The 12,707-nt window shown below is 43.5% G+C and overlaps 1 protein-coding gene across 1 annotated transcript in view; it reads right to left on the minus strand.

Moving 5' to 3' along the window:
- HHAT (hedgehog acyltransferase) overlaps positions 1 to 12,707 on the minus strand; it is a 216,953-nt gene that overhangs the window by 174,967 nt on the left and 29,279 nt on the right. Inside the window, exon 6 of the mRNA XM_077812196.1 lies at positions 4,950 to 5,121. Coding sequence (XP_077668322.1) covers positions 4,950 to 5,121 — 172 coding nt within the window. The remainder of the gene's footprint in view (positions 1 to 4,949; positions 5,122 to 12,707) is intronic.

Raw genomic sequence — 12,707 nt, forward strand, 5'->3', positions numbered from 1 at the left:
AAGCTATTCTGATTATGCTCCTCTTACACATACTTTTGACCATGGCAAAGCGTCCCCAAGATTTACCGAGTTACCCTTTGCTCAAGTTTTAAGATGCTGCTTTTATCCACATTGACGGGTTTCGTTGTATATCACTCCAAAATATTCAAGAAAAATTGGAAGGGCAATTGTAACATCCACAAGTTCTACATATTTCCATTACATGACCTAATTACAGGTTATTGCAATACTACGTCACACTTCGCTATGAAGTTTACAAGTTACTGGGGGCAGTGATGCAACACCTAATATACACAAGATGATACACACAGCTTTCAATCTGCCAAGAGCTAAATGGATATTAATAAAAAATGGGACACAAAAGAAAAGAGTGGCACAGGAACCTTAATATCCCATGTGGTTAATCCTTTAGTACAGTGGTTTTCAACCTGTGGTCCCAAAGGGGTCCACACCTCCATTCAAAATTTTTTAGGGGTCCACAAATGAAAAAAAGGTTGAAAACCACTGCTTTAGTATCAACCGTCTATTTCCTCAGTCCCTCTTTCATTTACGCAGTTTCAATACTATGGAACCTGAGATAAAGGTATCATTTGGGTCTGTACAAGGAACATTAAAGAGTATGTAAAGCTCTGTATAACTAAGAAAGGATCAGAGGAAAACAGATCTACTAAATACTATTTACAAGGACAGTCGTGGAATTTAAGCCTAAAATTTCCTGTGTCTTAAATCTGTTAATGTGATTTGACTTTAATGAGAGATGAAGCACAATTATTGTGATAAACAAATAGCCTCAGATTGTCAGAACTGGACAGAACTGAAGCACTTGAATGTACCTGTAAAAATGTCACATTTTTTCATCGCCTTGAAAACTTAACTGAACCCTACTGTTTAACTACCCATCTTCATTAACTACACTGTCACTTGTAATCCCTCTGTCCGAGTGTACCATCCCCCATTAATCACACCTCTTCTAAAAATAGGCTCTCCAAAGGACTATTATTTAAGTTCAGATTATCATATTTTAATCAGACTAGGGAAGTTTTACAGTACAGACTTGCTTTGAAATAGACTTTCATCACCTGAACTTATATTTTAAGCATTTTCTAATCACCAGCTCTAAATGAGTTTTAGTTATTGAAATGTGATACTGATTGCATCAAATGAATATATCAGCATCCTAAGCTGCTCCTCAAATAGTAATTTTTTTATTTACTGTTTTAATACTGTTGAAAATTTACACACACACACACACACACACACACACACACACACACACTTCTTGAATAGTTGTCCCTTAAACTTGGACTCTTGCATCTATTAACTGGTCAGCATTTGATTTAACATGTTCCATCACTTAACACTGCAAAGCTTTTACCCTCTGAATATAGAAGACGTCAGCAGCTACTGGATTTAACTGACTGAAGAACTCTTGTTTGGAACAGAAAATGCTAATTCAGAATCTCTTTTACAAATGCTGATGGAGTTAGGGGAGGGGAAAAAAGCTTGGAGGAAAACCTCTTATCTTTCTGTCACGTACACCAAACTAGCTTTGAGAGGCCATGTACCACTGCCCTCCACTGGAGGGAGCACAGCTTGCTCCCTGCGAATACAGATGCCATCTATTGGCCCAGGACTGTTAAAGACTGACATCAACTGCTGGGCTGAATTTCTGTTCATAGGTTCATAGATTCCAAGGCCAGAAGGGACCATTGTGATCATCCAGTCCAGTGGTCACCAACAACCGGTCAACTGCAATCAACTGGTCAATCCTAGAGAACCTCCCAGTCAATTGCGATCTCAGGTAGTGTAGTGTGGCTGCCGCTAAGGCAAACTCCCTGCCTACCCCATACCCACGCCGTTCCTGGAAGCGGCCAGCGCAGCCCCACGCCTGGGGGTTGGTGGGGAGAAAGAGGTCTCCCTCCATGCGCTGCTCCTGCTTGCAAGCACCACCCCCACAGCTCCCATTGGCCGGAAGAGTTGCGAGGGTGGTGCTTGCAGAGAGGGGCACTGCGCGGAGCCACATGCCCCCCAGCTGCCTCCCGGGGGCACGCTGGCCCCTTCCAGGAGCTGTGTGGGGCTGCCTTAGGCTCGCTGCGCTGCCAACCGGAAAGCACTGGGCAAACCCCCATTCCTGAGCCCCCTCCCAGAACCAGCACCCCAGAACCCCTCCTGCACCCCAACACTCTGCCCCAGCCCGGACCCCCCTCCCAGAGCCAACACCCCCTACCCCCTCCTGCACCCCAACCCTCTCCCAGAGACAGCACCCTGTACCCCCACCAGCACCCCAACACTCTGCCCAAGCCCAGAGCCCCCTCCTGCACCCAAACTCCCTCCTAGAGCTTGCACCCCTCACCCCTTCCTGCACCCCAACCCCCTGCCCTAGACTCAGCCCAGAGTCCCCTCCCACACTGTGAACCCCTCGGCCACAGCCCGCATGCCCTCCCGAATCCCAACCCCCTGCTCCAGCCCAGTCAAAGTGAGTGAGGGTGGGTGGGAGAGAGCGAGTGACGGGGGGGATGGTGGTGGAGTGGGAGGGGCTTTGGTGAAGGGAAGGGGTCTAGGGGAAGGAGTGAGGTAGATCCTGGTTTGCCCTTAGATTCAAAAAAGTGATTTGGGGCGTTAAAAAGTTGGAGACCACTGATCTAGTCTGACCTCCTGTATAGTACAGATCACAGATGATCAAAAATAAGCTATAGGACTGTACTTAATTAATGGTCTTGTGTACCACCGTACTCAGCTGGACAGAACTAGATTTTCCCTTATGTACTTACAGCAGTGTCACCTAACTAGCTGAGGTAGTGAGAGGCATCTCCTTTGCTTCAGTGAGCAACACGTCTGGCTTTACTGAGCCAAAGAGTTTGGGGGGGGGGAGGGGGGGGAAGTTCCCCAAAGGTACACATCACAGAGCAGCAGAAGATCTTAGCATCTGTGAATGTAACGTAACTACAGCTTGAATGTGACTACTATCAACATCTTTATACTGCACTCATTATAATATTTAGGCATCTATAATCAAATTATCATACAGCCACCAAAAAGAAGGAACAAGAAACTGAAAAAGAGCTGCGGAAAAGTTATTTTAAAATACTAAACATCTGTCTCTCACACATATATACACAATGATGGTGATCATCATGAACTAAACAGTACATACACAGATCATTGCCTTCCTGCCACCTTGTTTTCTTCCAGACTCCCTTGCTCTAACTCAGGGGTGGGCAACTTATGCCACGTGTGCCACAGGTGGCCCGTGAGCTGATTTTCAGTGGCACTCACACTGCCCGGGTCCTGGCCACCGGTCTGGGGGGCTCTACATTTTCATTTAATTTTAAACGAAGCTTCTTAAACATTTTAAAAACCTTATTTACTTCACATACAACAATAATTTAGTGACATATGAAAGACTTATAGAAAGAGACCCTCTAAAAAGGTTAAAATGTATTACTGGCACGCAAAACCTTAAATTAGAGTGAATAAACTAAGAATCGGCACACCACTTCTGAAAGGTTGCCGACCCCTGCTCTAACCTTTTGATCTATTTTGTCTTTTTAGAACAGTAAAACAGATTGGAGGGGGGAAAAACAGGGTAGGAAGGAAGAATTGTGAAAAATTTCTCACTATGTTTTTCCTTTTTCTCCTCAAAACTTCAAATAATTTCAATCAGCTCTGTAGTTGGCATAAAAACAGGGTGAAAATTTCATCTACATTTTTTCAATTTGTTTTAACTTTTGAATTTGAAAAATCACAAAATCATAGAAGTTTAGGGTTGGAAGAGACCTCAGGAAGTCATCTAAGTCCAAGCCCCTTCTCAAAGCAGGACCAACACCAACTAAATCATCCCAACCAGGGCTTTGTCAAGCCGAGCCTTAAAACCTTTAAGGATGGAGATTCTACCACCTCCCTAGGTAACCCATTCCAGTGCTTCACCACCCTTCTAGTGAAATAGTGTTTCCTAATATCCAACCTAGACCTCCCCCCACTGCAACTTGAGACCACTGCTCCTTGTTCTGTCATCTGCCACCACTGAGAACAGACAAGCTTCATCCTCTTTGGAACACCCCCTTCAGGTAGTTGAAGGCCGCAATCAAATCCCCCCTCACTCTTCTCTTCTGCAGACTAAATAACCCCAGTTCCCTCAGCCTCTCCTCGTAAGTCATGTGCCCCAGCCCCCTGATCATTTTTGTTACCCTCCACTGGACTCTCTCCAATTTGTCCACATCCTGTCTCTAGTGGGGGCCCCAAAACTGGACACAATACTCCAGATGTGGCCTCACCAGTGCTGAATCGAGGCGAATAATCACTTCCCTCGTTCTGCTGGCAATGCTCCTACTAATGCAGCCCAATATGCCGTTAGCCTTCTTGGCAACAAGGGCATACTGCTGACTCATATCCAGCTTCTCATCCACTGTAATTCCCAGGTCCTTTTCTGCAGAACTGCTGCTTAGCCAGTCGGTCCCCAGCCTGTAGTGATGCATGGGATTCTTCTGTCCTAAGTGCAGGACTTTGCACTTGTCCTTCTTGAACCTCATCAGATTTCTTTTGGCCCAATCCTCCAATTTGTCTAGGTCAGTCTGGACCCTATCCCTACCCTCCAGCATTTATACCTCTCCCCCTAGCTTAGTGTCATCCATGAACTTTCTGAGGGTGCAATCCACGCCATCCTCCAGATCATTAATAAAGATGTTGAACAAAACCGGCTCCATGACTAACCACTGGGGCACTCCGCTTGATACCATCTGCCAACTAGACCTCAAGCTGTTGATCACTACCCGTTAAGCTCGACAATCTAGCCGGCTTTTTATCCAAAATATTCAAATGGTCTTAATTATAATTTTTTTAGGGGAAGCAAACTCTGGCCTTGTGTGTCTATAAAACATTTTTTGGGCACTGATTAGGTAATGAATAAGTAATTAACAAGTATATTCAAAGTAAGTAATATTTACACTGACCTAAAGTCCAGTAGGACACTGCTTCCAGATGTGAAGAACTACTGTATATGGCATGGATATACATGAGATGAATCATCAGCTCTGCCAACCACCACCAAAAGAAAATGCGAACTATGCCCAGCAGTAATATGCAGAGGTTACTCTTCAAACTGCAGGCTTCTGGTCTCTTCATCTACAAGAAGAAATCAAAGTAAGTTACATTGTGTACAAATGACCAGACATTTCATTCAAATAGACTTTTTGATGCCAACTTTTAAAATTTAACTTCTTTTTATTTATCTGCATGATCAAGAGCACTATTTTCAGTGTGGTGTTTGGGGAATTCTCTATTTAACCTTTCAAACCAAGTCACAGTAATTAATCAAGTTAATGGAAACAGTGAGAAGGAGAATTTGAGTGATACGCACGACATGTTTTCAGTCACTCCCACAGGACTAGAAGCAGTATTGACAAGCACTCAGTTCCATTTTTGTCTGTTGAGGATCTTCCCACATGCGTTCAAATGGAGAAAAGGGACACTTCCCTTATATATCCTGTCTACACTACAGACTTGTACTTCTGCCAGTTCAAGCCACAATAGCTCAGAGCTTCCACATTAGCCATCCCGATTCAAGTGCATGGTGCACTGTCACCATACATGCAGCATACTTTGACAGCGCTACAGGCCTTGAATCTATCCCATGACGCAGCTCCCTGAAACAGGTGTATCATGTTTTCATCTGTCCACATTTTTGATTTGCTTTAATGGATGCTCCATATGGTTCAGTCCTGCAGGGGTATCTATGTATCCCAAAGAGGGCAGGAGATGATCACCCTATGCCCCCACATTATCAATTCAGATACCCTGTCACCCCACTGCCAGACAAATTCTGAGCCTGGGGGCAGCAAATATGTTGAATGCTAAAAGAAGGTTGAGGGGAGATATTGCTCCCTATAAATATATCAGAGGGATAAATACCGGAGAGGGAGAGGAATTTTTTAAGCTCAATACCAATGTGGATACAAGAACAAATGGATATAAACTGGTCATTGGGAAGTTTAGACTTGAAATTAGACGAAGGTTTCTAACCATCAGAGGAGTAAAGTTTTGGAATAGCCTTCCAAGGGAAGCAGTGGGGGCAAAAGATCTATCTGGCTTTAAGATTAAACTCGATAAGTTTATGGAGGAGATGGTATGATGGGATAACATGATTTTGGTAATTAATTGATCTTTAAATATTCATGGTAAATAGGTCTAATGGCCTGTGATGGGATGTTAGATGGGGTGGGATCTGAGTTACCCAGGAAAGAATTTTCTGTAGTATCTGGCTGGTGAATCTTGCCCATATGCTCAGGGTTTAGCTGATGGCCATATTTGGGATCGGGAAGGAATTTTCCTCCAGGGCAGATCGGAAGAGGCCCTGGAGATTTTCCGTCTTCCTCTGTAGCATGGGGCACAGATCACTTGCTGGAGGATTCTCTGCTCCTTGAAGTCTTTAAACCACGATTTGAGGACTTCAACAGTTCAGACATAGGTGAGAGGTTTTTTGCATGAGTGGGTGGGTGAGATTCTGTGGCCTGTGTTGTGCAGGAGGTCGGACTAGAGGATCATAATGGTCCCTTCTGACCTTCGTATCTATGAATCTATGAATGCCATCGTATTTGAGGTTGTTCAAGGAGGGCCTGATTTAATTATAATCCTCTAATTTCTAGAGAGCTGCCACACTTAGAAGAATACAAGTCCATTTTAATAAAACCTGTATCTGGCTCTGTGAATTGTACCCTAAGTACCTGATTCAGCAAAAAGTATCTGCTAACAAATAAACACAAGCTTCTCAAAGAGCATATGAAACGAAAACTTGATGTTTCTCTCAGCATGTATCTACCACTGACGTCCCTCATTTTAGTGTCTCTTCACGCATGGGAACACAGGAATGTAGGAACTGGCAGACTGGATCCGTCCCAAGTTCCATCTAATGCAGTATCCTGTCTCTAACAGTGACCAGCATCATATGCTTGGGTGTAAAGTGCAAGAACCCCACAGCAAGCAGAGGGACCTGGAGAACAGCCTCAAAACAAACCTACAGCACTAACATGTATTTTTAACCACACAAGTGTAACCATGTTATAGAATTTCCTCACTGATACAAGCTAACAGAAGTCACTCCAGGGAGATAAACAGAACTACAATATCTTCAATTAACAATCTATTCCCCTTTAACATCTGTTGGGTTAATTTTTTCCAAAGAAAACACTTTACCTTCAAACTCGTACAAAAACCCTGGAATTTAAAAATTCTGACAGGAAAAGCTACTAAAATAAAGCAAATTAAGAGACAAGAAATTTACTTTTCTCCTTAGTTTCTTTCAGTTCACCTTTAGGGGTAGGCTTTGAGTAGCTGTACAACATTTTGTTGTTCTCATAAAAAGGCATTAACTATCTTTGAAGCATTTAGTTAAATAGCCCTTGTAAAGGAAGAAATAACCTACCAGGTCATCTATTTTAAGGAAACCATTTTAATAAGAAAACCAGGCAGGGATCTTAAAGTAGATTTTTCAGTGCCTGAGGGACAGCTAGTAATAAAAATGTAGGGTTTTCACTCAAGGTGATCTCCCACAGAAAGCCTGACCCGAAGCCCACCGAAGATAATGGGAGTCTCTCAACTGACTTCAATGAGCTCTGGAAATAGGCTCAGAGACCCTAAACTCTATGGGCTCCTGACACTGTCCTGAGAGACTAAGGTATGCTTTAATATGCTGTGTAATAGGGCCAGGCATTGTCAAAGAACAATCATGGTATACACCAGAGGTGGCTGCATTTAAACCATCAAGTGATGCATATAAGCATTCATATATTATGTTTACAGTAACTTCCCTCTTAACATCCTCTTGCTTAATGTTGTTTTGATTTACGTTCCTGCTCAATTACAAAACACACTCCATTTAAAGTTGTGCAATGCTTTGCTATAACGTCGTTTGGCTGCCTGCTTTGTCCACAGCTGGCAGCCCCCCATCAGCTCCCCTACACCCCCGCCCCTCCGCACAGCACCTCCCATCTGCTGGCAGACCCTGCAGATCAGCGCCTTCCCCCATCTCCCACCGCTTCCTGCCCACGGCAATCAGCTGGCTTGCGGCGTTCTGGAGGGATGGGGGAGGAGCGAGGACACAGCGTGCAGGCTCCCCCTCCCTCCCCTGCCTCCTCCCCATGACAATCAGCTGGTTTGCGGTGTTCGGGAGGCAGGGGGAGCCTACGCACCAAGTCCTCGCTCCTCCCCCCACCTTCCTGCCCCCTGAACATTGCAAGCCAGCTGATTGCCGTGGGCAGGAGGGAGGGGGGAGGAGGGAGGACGCGGCGTGCAGAGTAAAGGGGGAGAAGGAGGGGAAGAAGAGATGCGTTAAGGGTGGGGGTTTGGGGGAAGGGGTGGAGTGAGCAGGCCGAGGGTTGAGCCCCCCGCCCCTGGTGCTTGCAGAGGAGGGGAAGCTGCCGCTGCGCAACGTGCTTCTCCTAGCCTACAGCATCCTCAGCCTCCTTGCCTGCCTCACTGTCTCCAGTGCCAGTGGGCTGTGCCTGTGTGGGGTAAGGCAGGGGACCCTCCTGACTATAGTACTGTACTGTACGGCAAAAAATCAATTTCCCTGGAACTAACTCTCCCCCCGCATTTACAGAAAGAATTTTAAGTTCTGGACGCATTATTTAAACGTAAACTGCATCTCTCCATAGTTTACCCATGATGTTGCTCTTGGATGCTGATGCTACTTCTTCCAACTGCAAAGCCTGCTGTGATTGTTAGTGGATCCCCCTGTACACATGCATCCGTGCACATATACATGCTCACATGCACTCCAAACCACTGGAAGGGCCCTGAACCAAGAGAACACCTGTGGTTCTGCTGCAGAAGGGCAGAGAATGCTATTTGCTGAGACTGACCAAGGGGTACACTAAGGAGGCAGGCAGGAGCCTCAGAGGCTACTACAGCCTTAGCAGAAGCAACTACTGGAGAAAGAGACAAACACTATTAGTTGTTCCCAGGCACTATAACCTTAAGAGAGTCCACATGTGAGAGACAAATTATAATCATCCTATATTTATCAATATCCTTAGATGCTGGGAAAAGCCAAAGGGAAGTAAAAACATTTTCCACATAGTGGCTATGGTAGTGGTAAATATTTGTTGAAGATAAGAAAGGAGAAGAGAAAAAGTAACAGTGTGTGATTTGAAACTCTCCTGTTTGTACCTAATACACTGGATTTATTGCTCAAAAACAATTTGTCGCACTAAACGCTTTACTCCTGTAACATTGCCACGGTCAGCAAGAGCTATGGCGATCTGCTGAGCAAGTGCTGGTCTCACAAGTTTAAGTTATATGGGGGAAGATTTAAATTTTGTAGTTGGCATGTTTCCCAGGATGCCCACCAAATTCTAGGACATTAACTGTATTAAATGCATTCATATACTAAGTCTCATTCCACATTCTCCCTGAAGTAGGTTAGAATATGATCTACTGTTTAGTAGGAAACCAGCATTGCCTTCCGGACTCACACACAATACAGCATGCAAACCAAAGAACACTACAGATGTTGAGCTTTAATTTTCAAATGCCTCCCTTTTGTGAGGCAGTTAAATTTTCACATGCATCTGTTTGTGCATGCAGAAAGCTACTAACAGAAGCCAACACACATTTACACACCTAAATCAGGTTTGCACATGAATATTTTGCATACTGTACAAAAGACAGACCCTCTGAAATTTTGGGTGGAAGGATCAAGGTTTCAACTGGCATCCACAAACGTATACAAATATGGGTGTTTGCATGTACAAATTGGGAAGTTAGGTTCTAATATGGGCTACATGTATTTGCGTACATAACACTCACAAATTCTGCAGGTGAATTTGTAGAGGCTGGTTGACATTTTTGACCTACTGAAACTGCCATGTCTTTGCAGGTGTTTGTACAGTGCCTGGCATAAAAGGGCCTATAATTATTGGGTGGGGCTTCTGGGCACAGCTGTATACAAAAATTAAACATTTTATTAAAGCTTATGTTAAAGTTATCTACAGCACGGATTAATAAAAAAGTTTCTATTCACCTGGGTAGAATGCTTAAATTATCCAAAGATAGCAAGTTTGGTATAAAAAGTCATAAAATGCACATAATCCATAATCTACAATATCCCAAATTAGGGTAATAAATTTAACAGTACCGTTTAAATATCAGTATCCATGGAAAGTCATACTAGAAATAACTTGTGAAAAATAAATAATGTAACAATAAATATAAATTGCCCCTCAGTAATTGAGAATTTAGGGTAAGTTATCCCTAAATAAATACGATCTATTAAAAAAATATTTCAGCTACTTTCCTGTTTTCTCTTCTCATTGGCACTCTGTCTCATTTCTCCTGGTGTTGCCGCTGTCTGGTGACATGTTCTAAATAAATGTCCCTTGACCACCTGATGGTCCGACACCATGAGTCGCCGCATCAGCCGGGCATAGCGCTGACCGATTCCGCATTCTCGCACTCTTTACTGGGATCCCTTGTGCCCACAGCTCCAACGATCAGTGCATATATTTGAACCTCATAACCCCCAACATTCAGGGCATCATCCGGTGGCGTATTTCTCCTTTTTTGAGCTTGGGGATCAAAGACGGCCACAGTCCTGTTCTCAAAAGGAACTGTGACATCCACTATGAGGATCCTCTTCTGTACCTTGTTAGTAATGACGATGTCTGGTCACAGGTGACTGTCCATTCCAGGGATAGTGGAGTTCACGCCACCCTTCCCCACAGGTAGAGGGACAGCCTTGATTAAGCGATCTTGGATGGTGCTGTGGCACAGCTGCCAGATGCAGACTACTATTAATAAAAGGTCAAACTATCCCATTTTTGCAAAGCAATTATAACAAAGTAAAAGCATTATTACTGAAAGCTCTCTGCCATAGTTTTGCTATTTTTCATTTTCTGCAACTCCATTTTCCAGCATGATAAACAGCAACATTCTTCTCACTCCCAAGATTAATAAAGTGTTTCTGCAATTCTCCTTCTTTTTTATAACAACAGCCATAAACATACTTTATACCTCATGCGCCTGGATAGAGCTACTGAAAATTGCTCATTAATTATCATTCAGACTCCTCTCTATATCTGCCAAGTCACTACCCCTCCTCATTTAAGTCGCTCCAACAAATGCAGTTCTTCTGCAACACCTACAAGGGAGTCAATAATATGAATTATTTAATAACCTTATCTTCCTTTTTAAATTTTGTTTAAAAATCAAATCTTGCAGAACCACCAAGATAGGCATATGCATACTTCAAATGAAATCATATTGCAGTAACCAGCATCCTTCTCTACTGTTTGTCTCTCCCCAACTCATTGTCTCATGCCTAAAATTTAGGTCTGTTTGTGGCAGGGACAGTGTCTGCTATGTTTTCTTTGAAATGATTAGCATGCTTTTGGAGCTATAAAATGATACATAATAAGGAAATATTTCCTCAGTCTTCATCTAAGCTAACATTAAAAGGTAAACACCATCTTCATTTGACTTTTCTCCCCACCAGTTTTGTTCTTCTCCTGAAAAGGGCTTTGTAGATGCACAATTGATTGCCTTGTTCTTAGTGAAGTCTAGAAAATTACTTGATAACTTGTTACTTCTTTCAATGAGTTTTCCAGATGCTATTGCTCTTCTGACTCATCTCCCTTAATGACATCTCACTGGCAGTGAGTACTTTGAAGAGACCAAGTTTCTTCAAAGTACTGAAAAATCACTTGACTCAGCCCCTTTAATTCCTCTGGCACTTCTGTCAGTCACAGTTCAATGCAGAATCAGTGTGTGTGTTCATTTTTCTATTCAAAGCCACAAAGGGGAACTGGACACCTGATTCCTATTCATTCTAATGGAAAATGAGTGTCCAAATGTCGGACATACCCACAGAAAAGAAAACAAAGCTGTGCACAGGCTAGTCTACCCACGCTAGCTTGAACCCAACAAGCGCAAACAACAATAGCAGCAAAGACACCACAGTGCGGGCTTCAGTGTGGGTAGTACAAGGCTGGCATGGACCCTGCGTACATTCTTTTCTCGCTAGCCTGCTCTGAAGGTTGTGCAGCACTGTCTTCACTGCTATCATTATCTGCACTAGCTGGATTCAAGCTAGCTTATGCTGGCTAGCCCACGTACAGATTTTGCTGTAGACATACCCCAAATTTAGGTCACTTCTACTGATTCTTAAAAGTGTAGCATATTCTACTTTTGTTAACTGTATTTTCATCATGTATCTCTTTAGTAAGGGAATCTTTTTCTCCACTGCACCAGGTGACAAGCATCTCTCTTCCTGTCACTGAGCCTGCCCAAGTTCACTCTAATGTGATTAAATTCATTTTAGCCAGGTGGGAGGAGGATGGAGACAGAGAGAGAGAGAGACTATCAGAAGTACAAGCCAGTCACCAAAAGTTAACCACATCCCTAAGTAAAGCGTTGGAGTAATATCTAGCTGGTTACAATGGCACTCACTTGGACAGATCCATGCACATTGCTTACAGTTATGGAGTTACCAGAACATAGAGGCAGTCCCTAGTATTTTCTTTCAAACCAAGCGTTAATCATTCCACACAGGACTAAATTAGTTTTCTGAGAGTACATGCTGCCTTGAGGTTCCATCTGCTCTATTGATGGTGGAGGCTATTTTATTATCTTGTCTTCCTTTGAGATGCACAGCAATTATGGATTCAGAACTATAACTATGCTAGACCCTGTTCTTGCCTCTGTTCAGCGTCCTGGTG

This window comes from Eretmochelys imbricata, chromosome 3 (assembly GCF_965152235.1).
Source record: "Eretmochelys imbricata isolate rEreImb1 chromosome 3, rEreImb1.hap1, whole genome shotgun sequence".
Classification (NCBI taxonomy): Eukaryota; Metazoa; Chordata; order Testudines; family Cheloniidae; genus Eretmochelys; species Eretmochelys imbricata.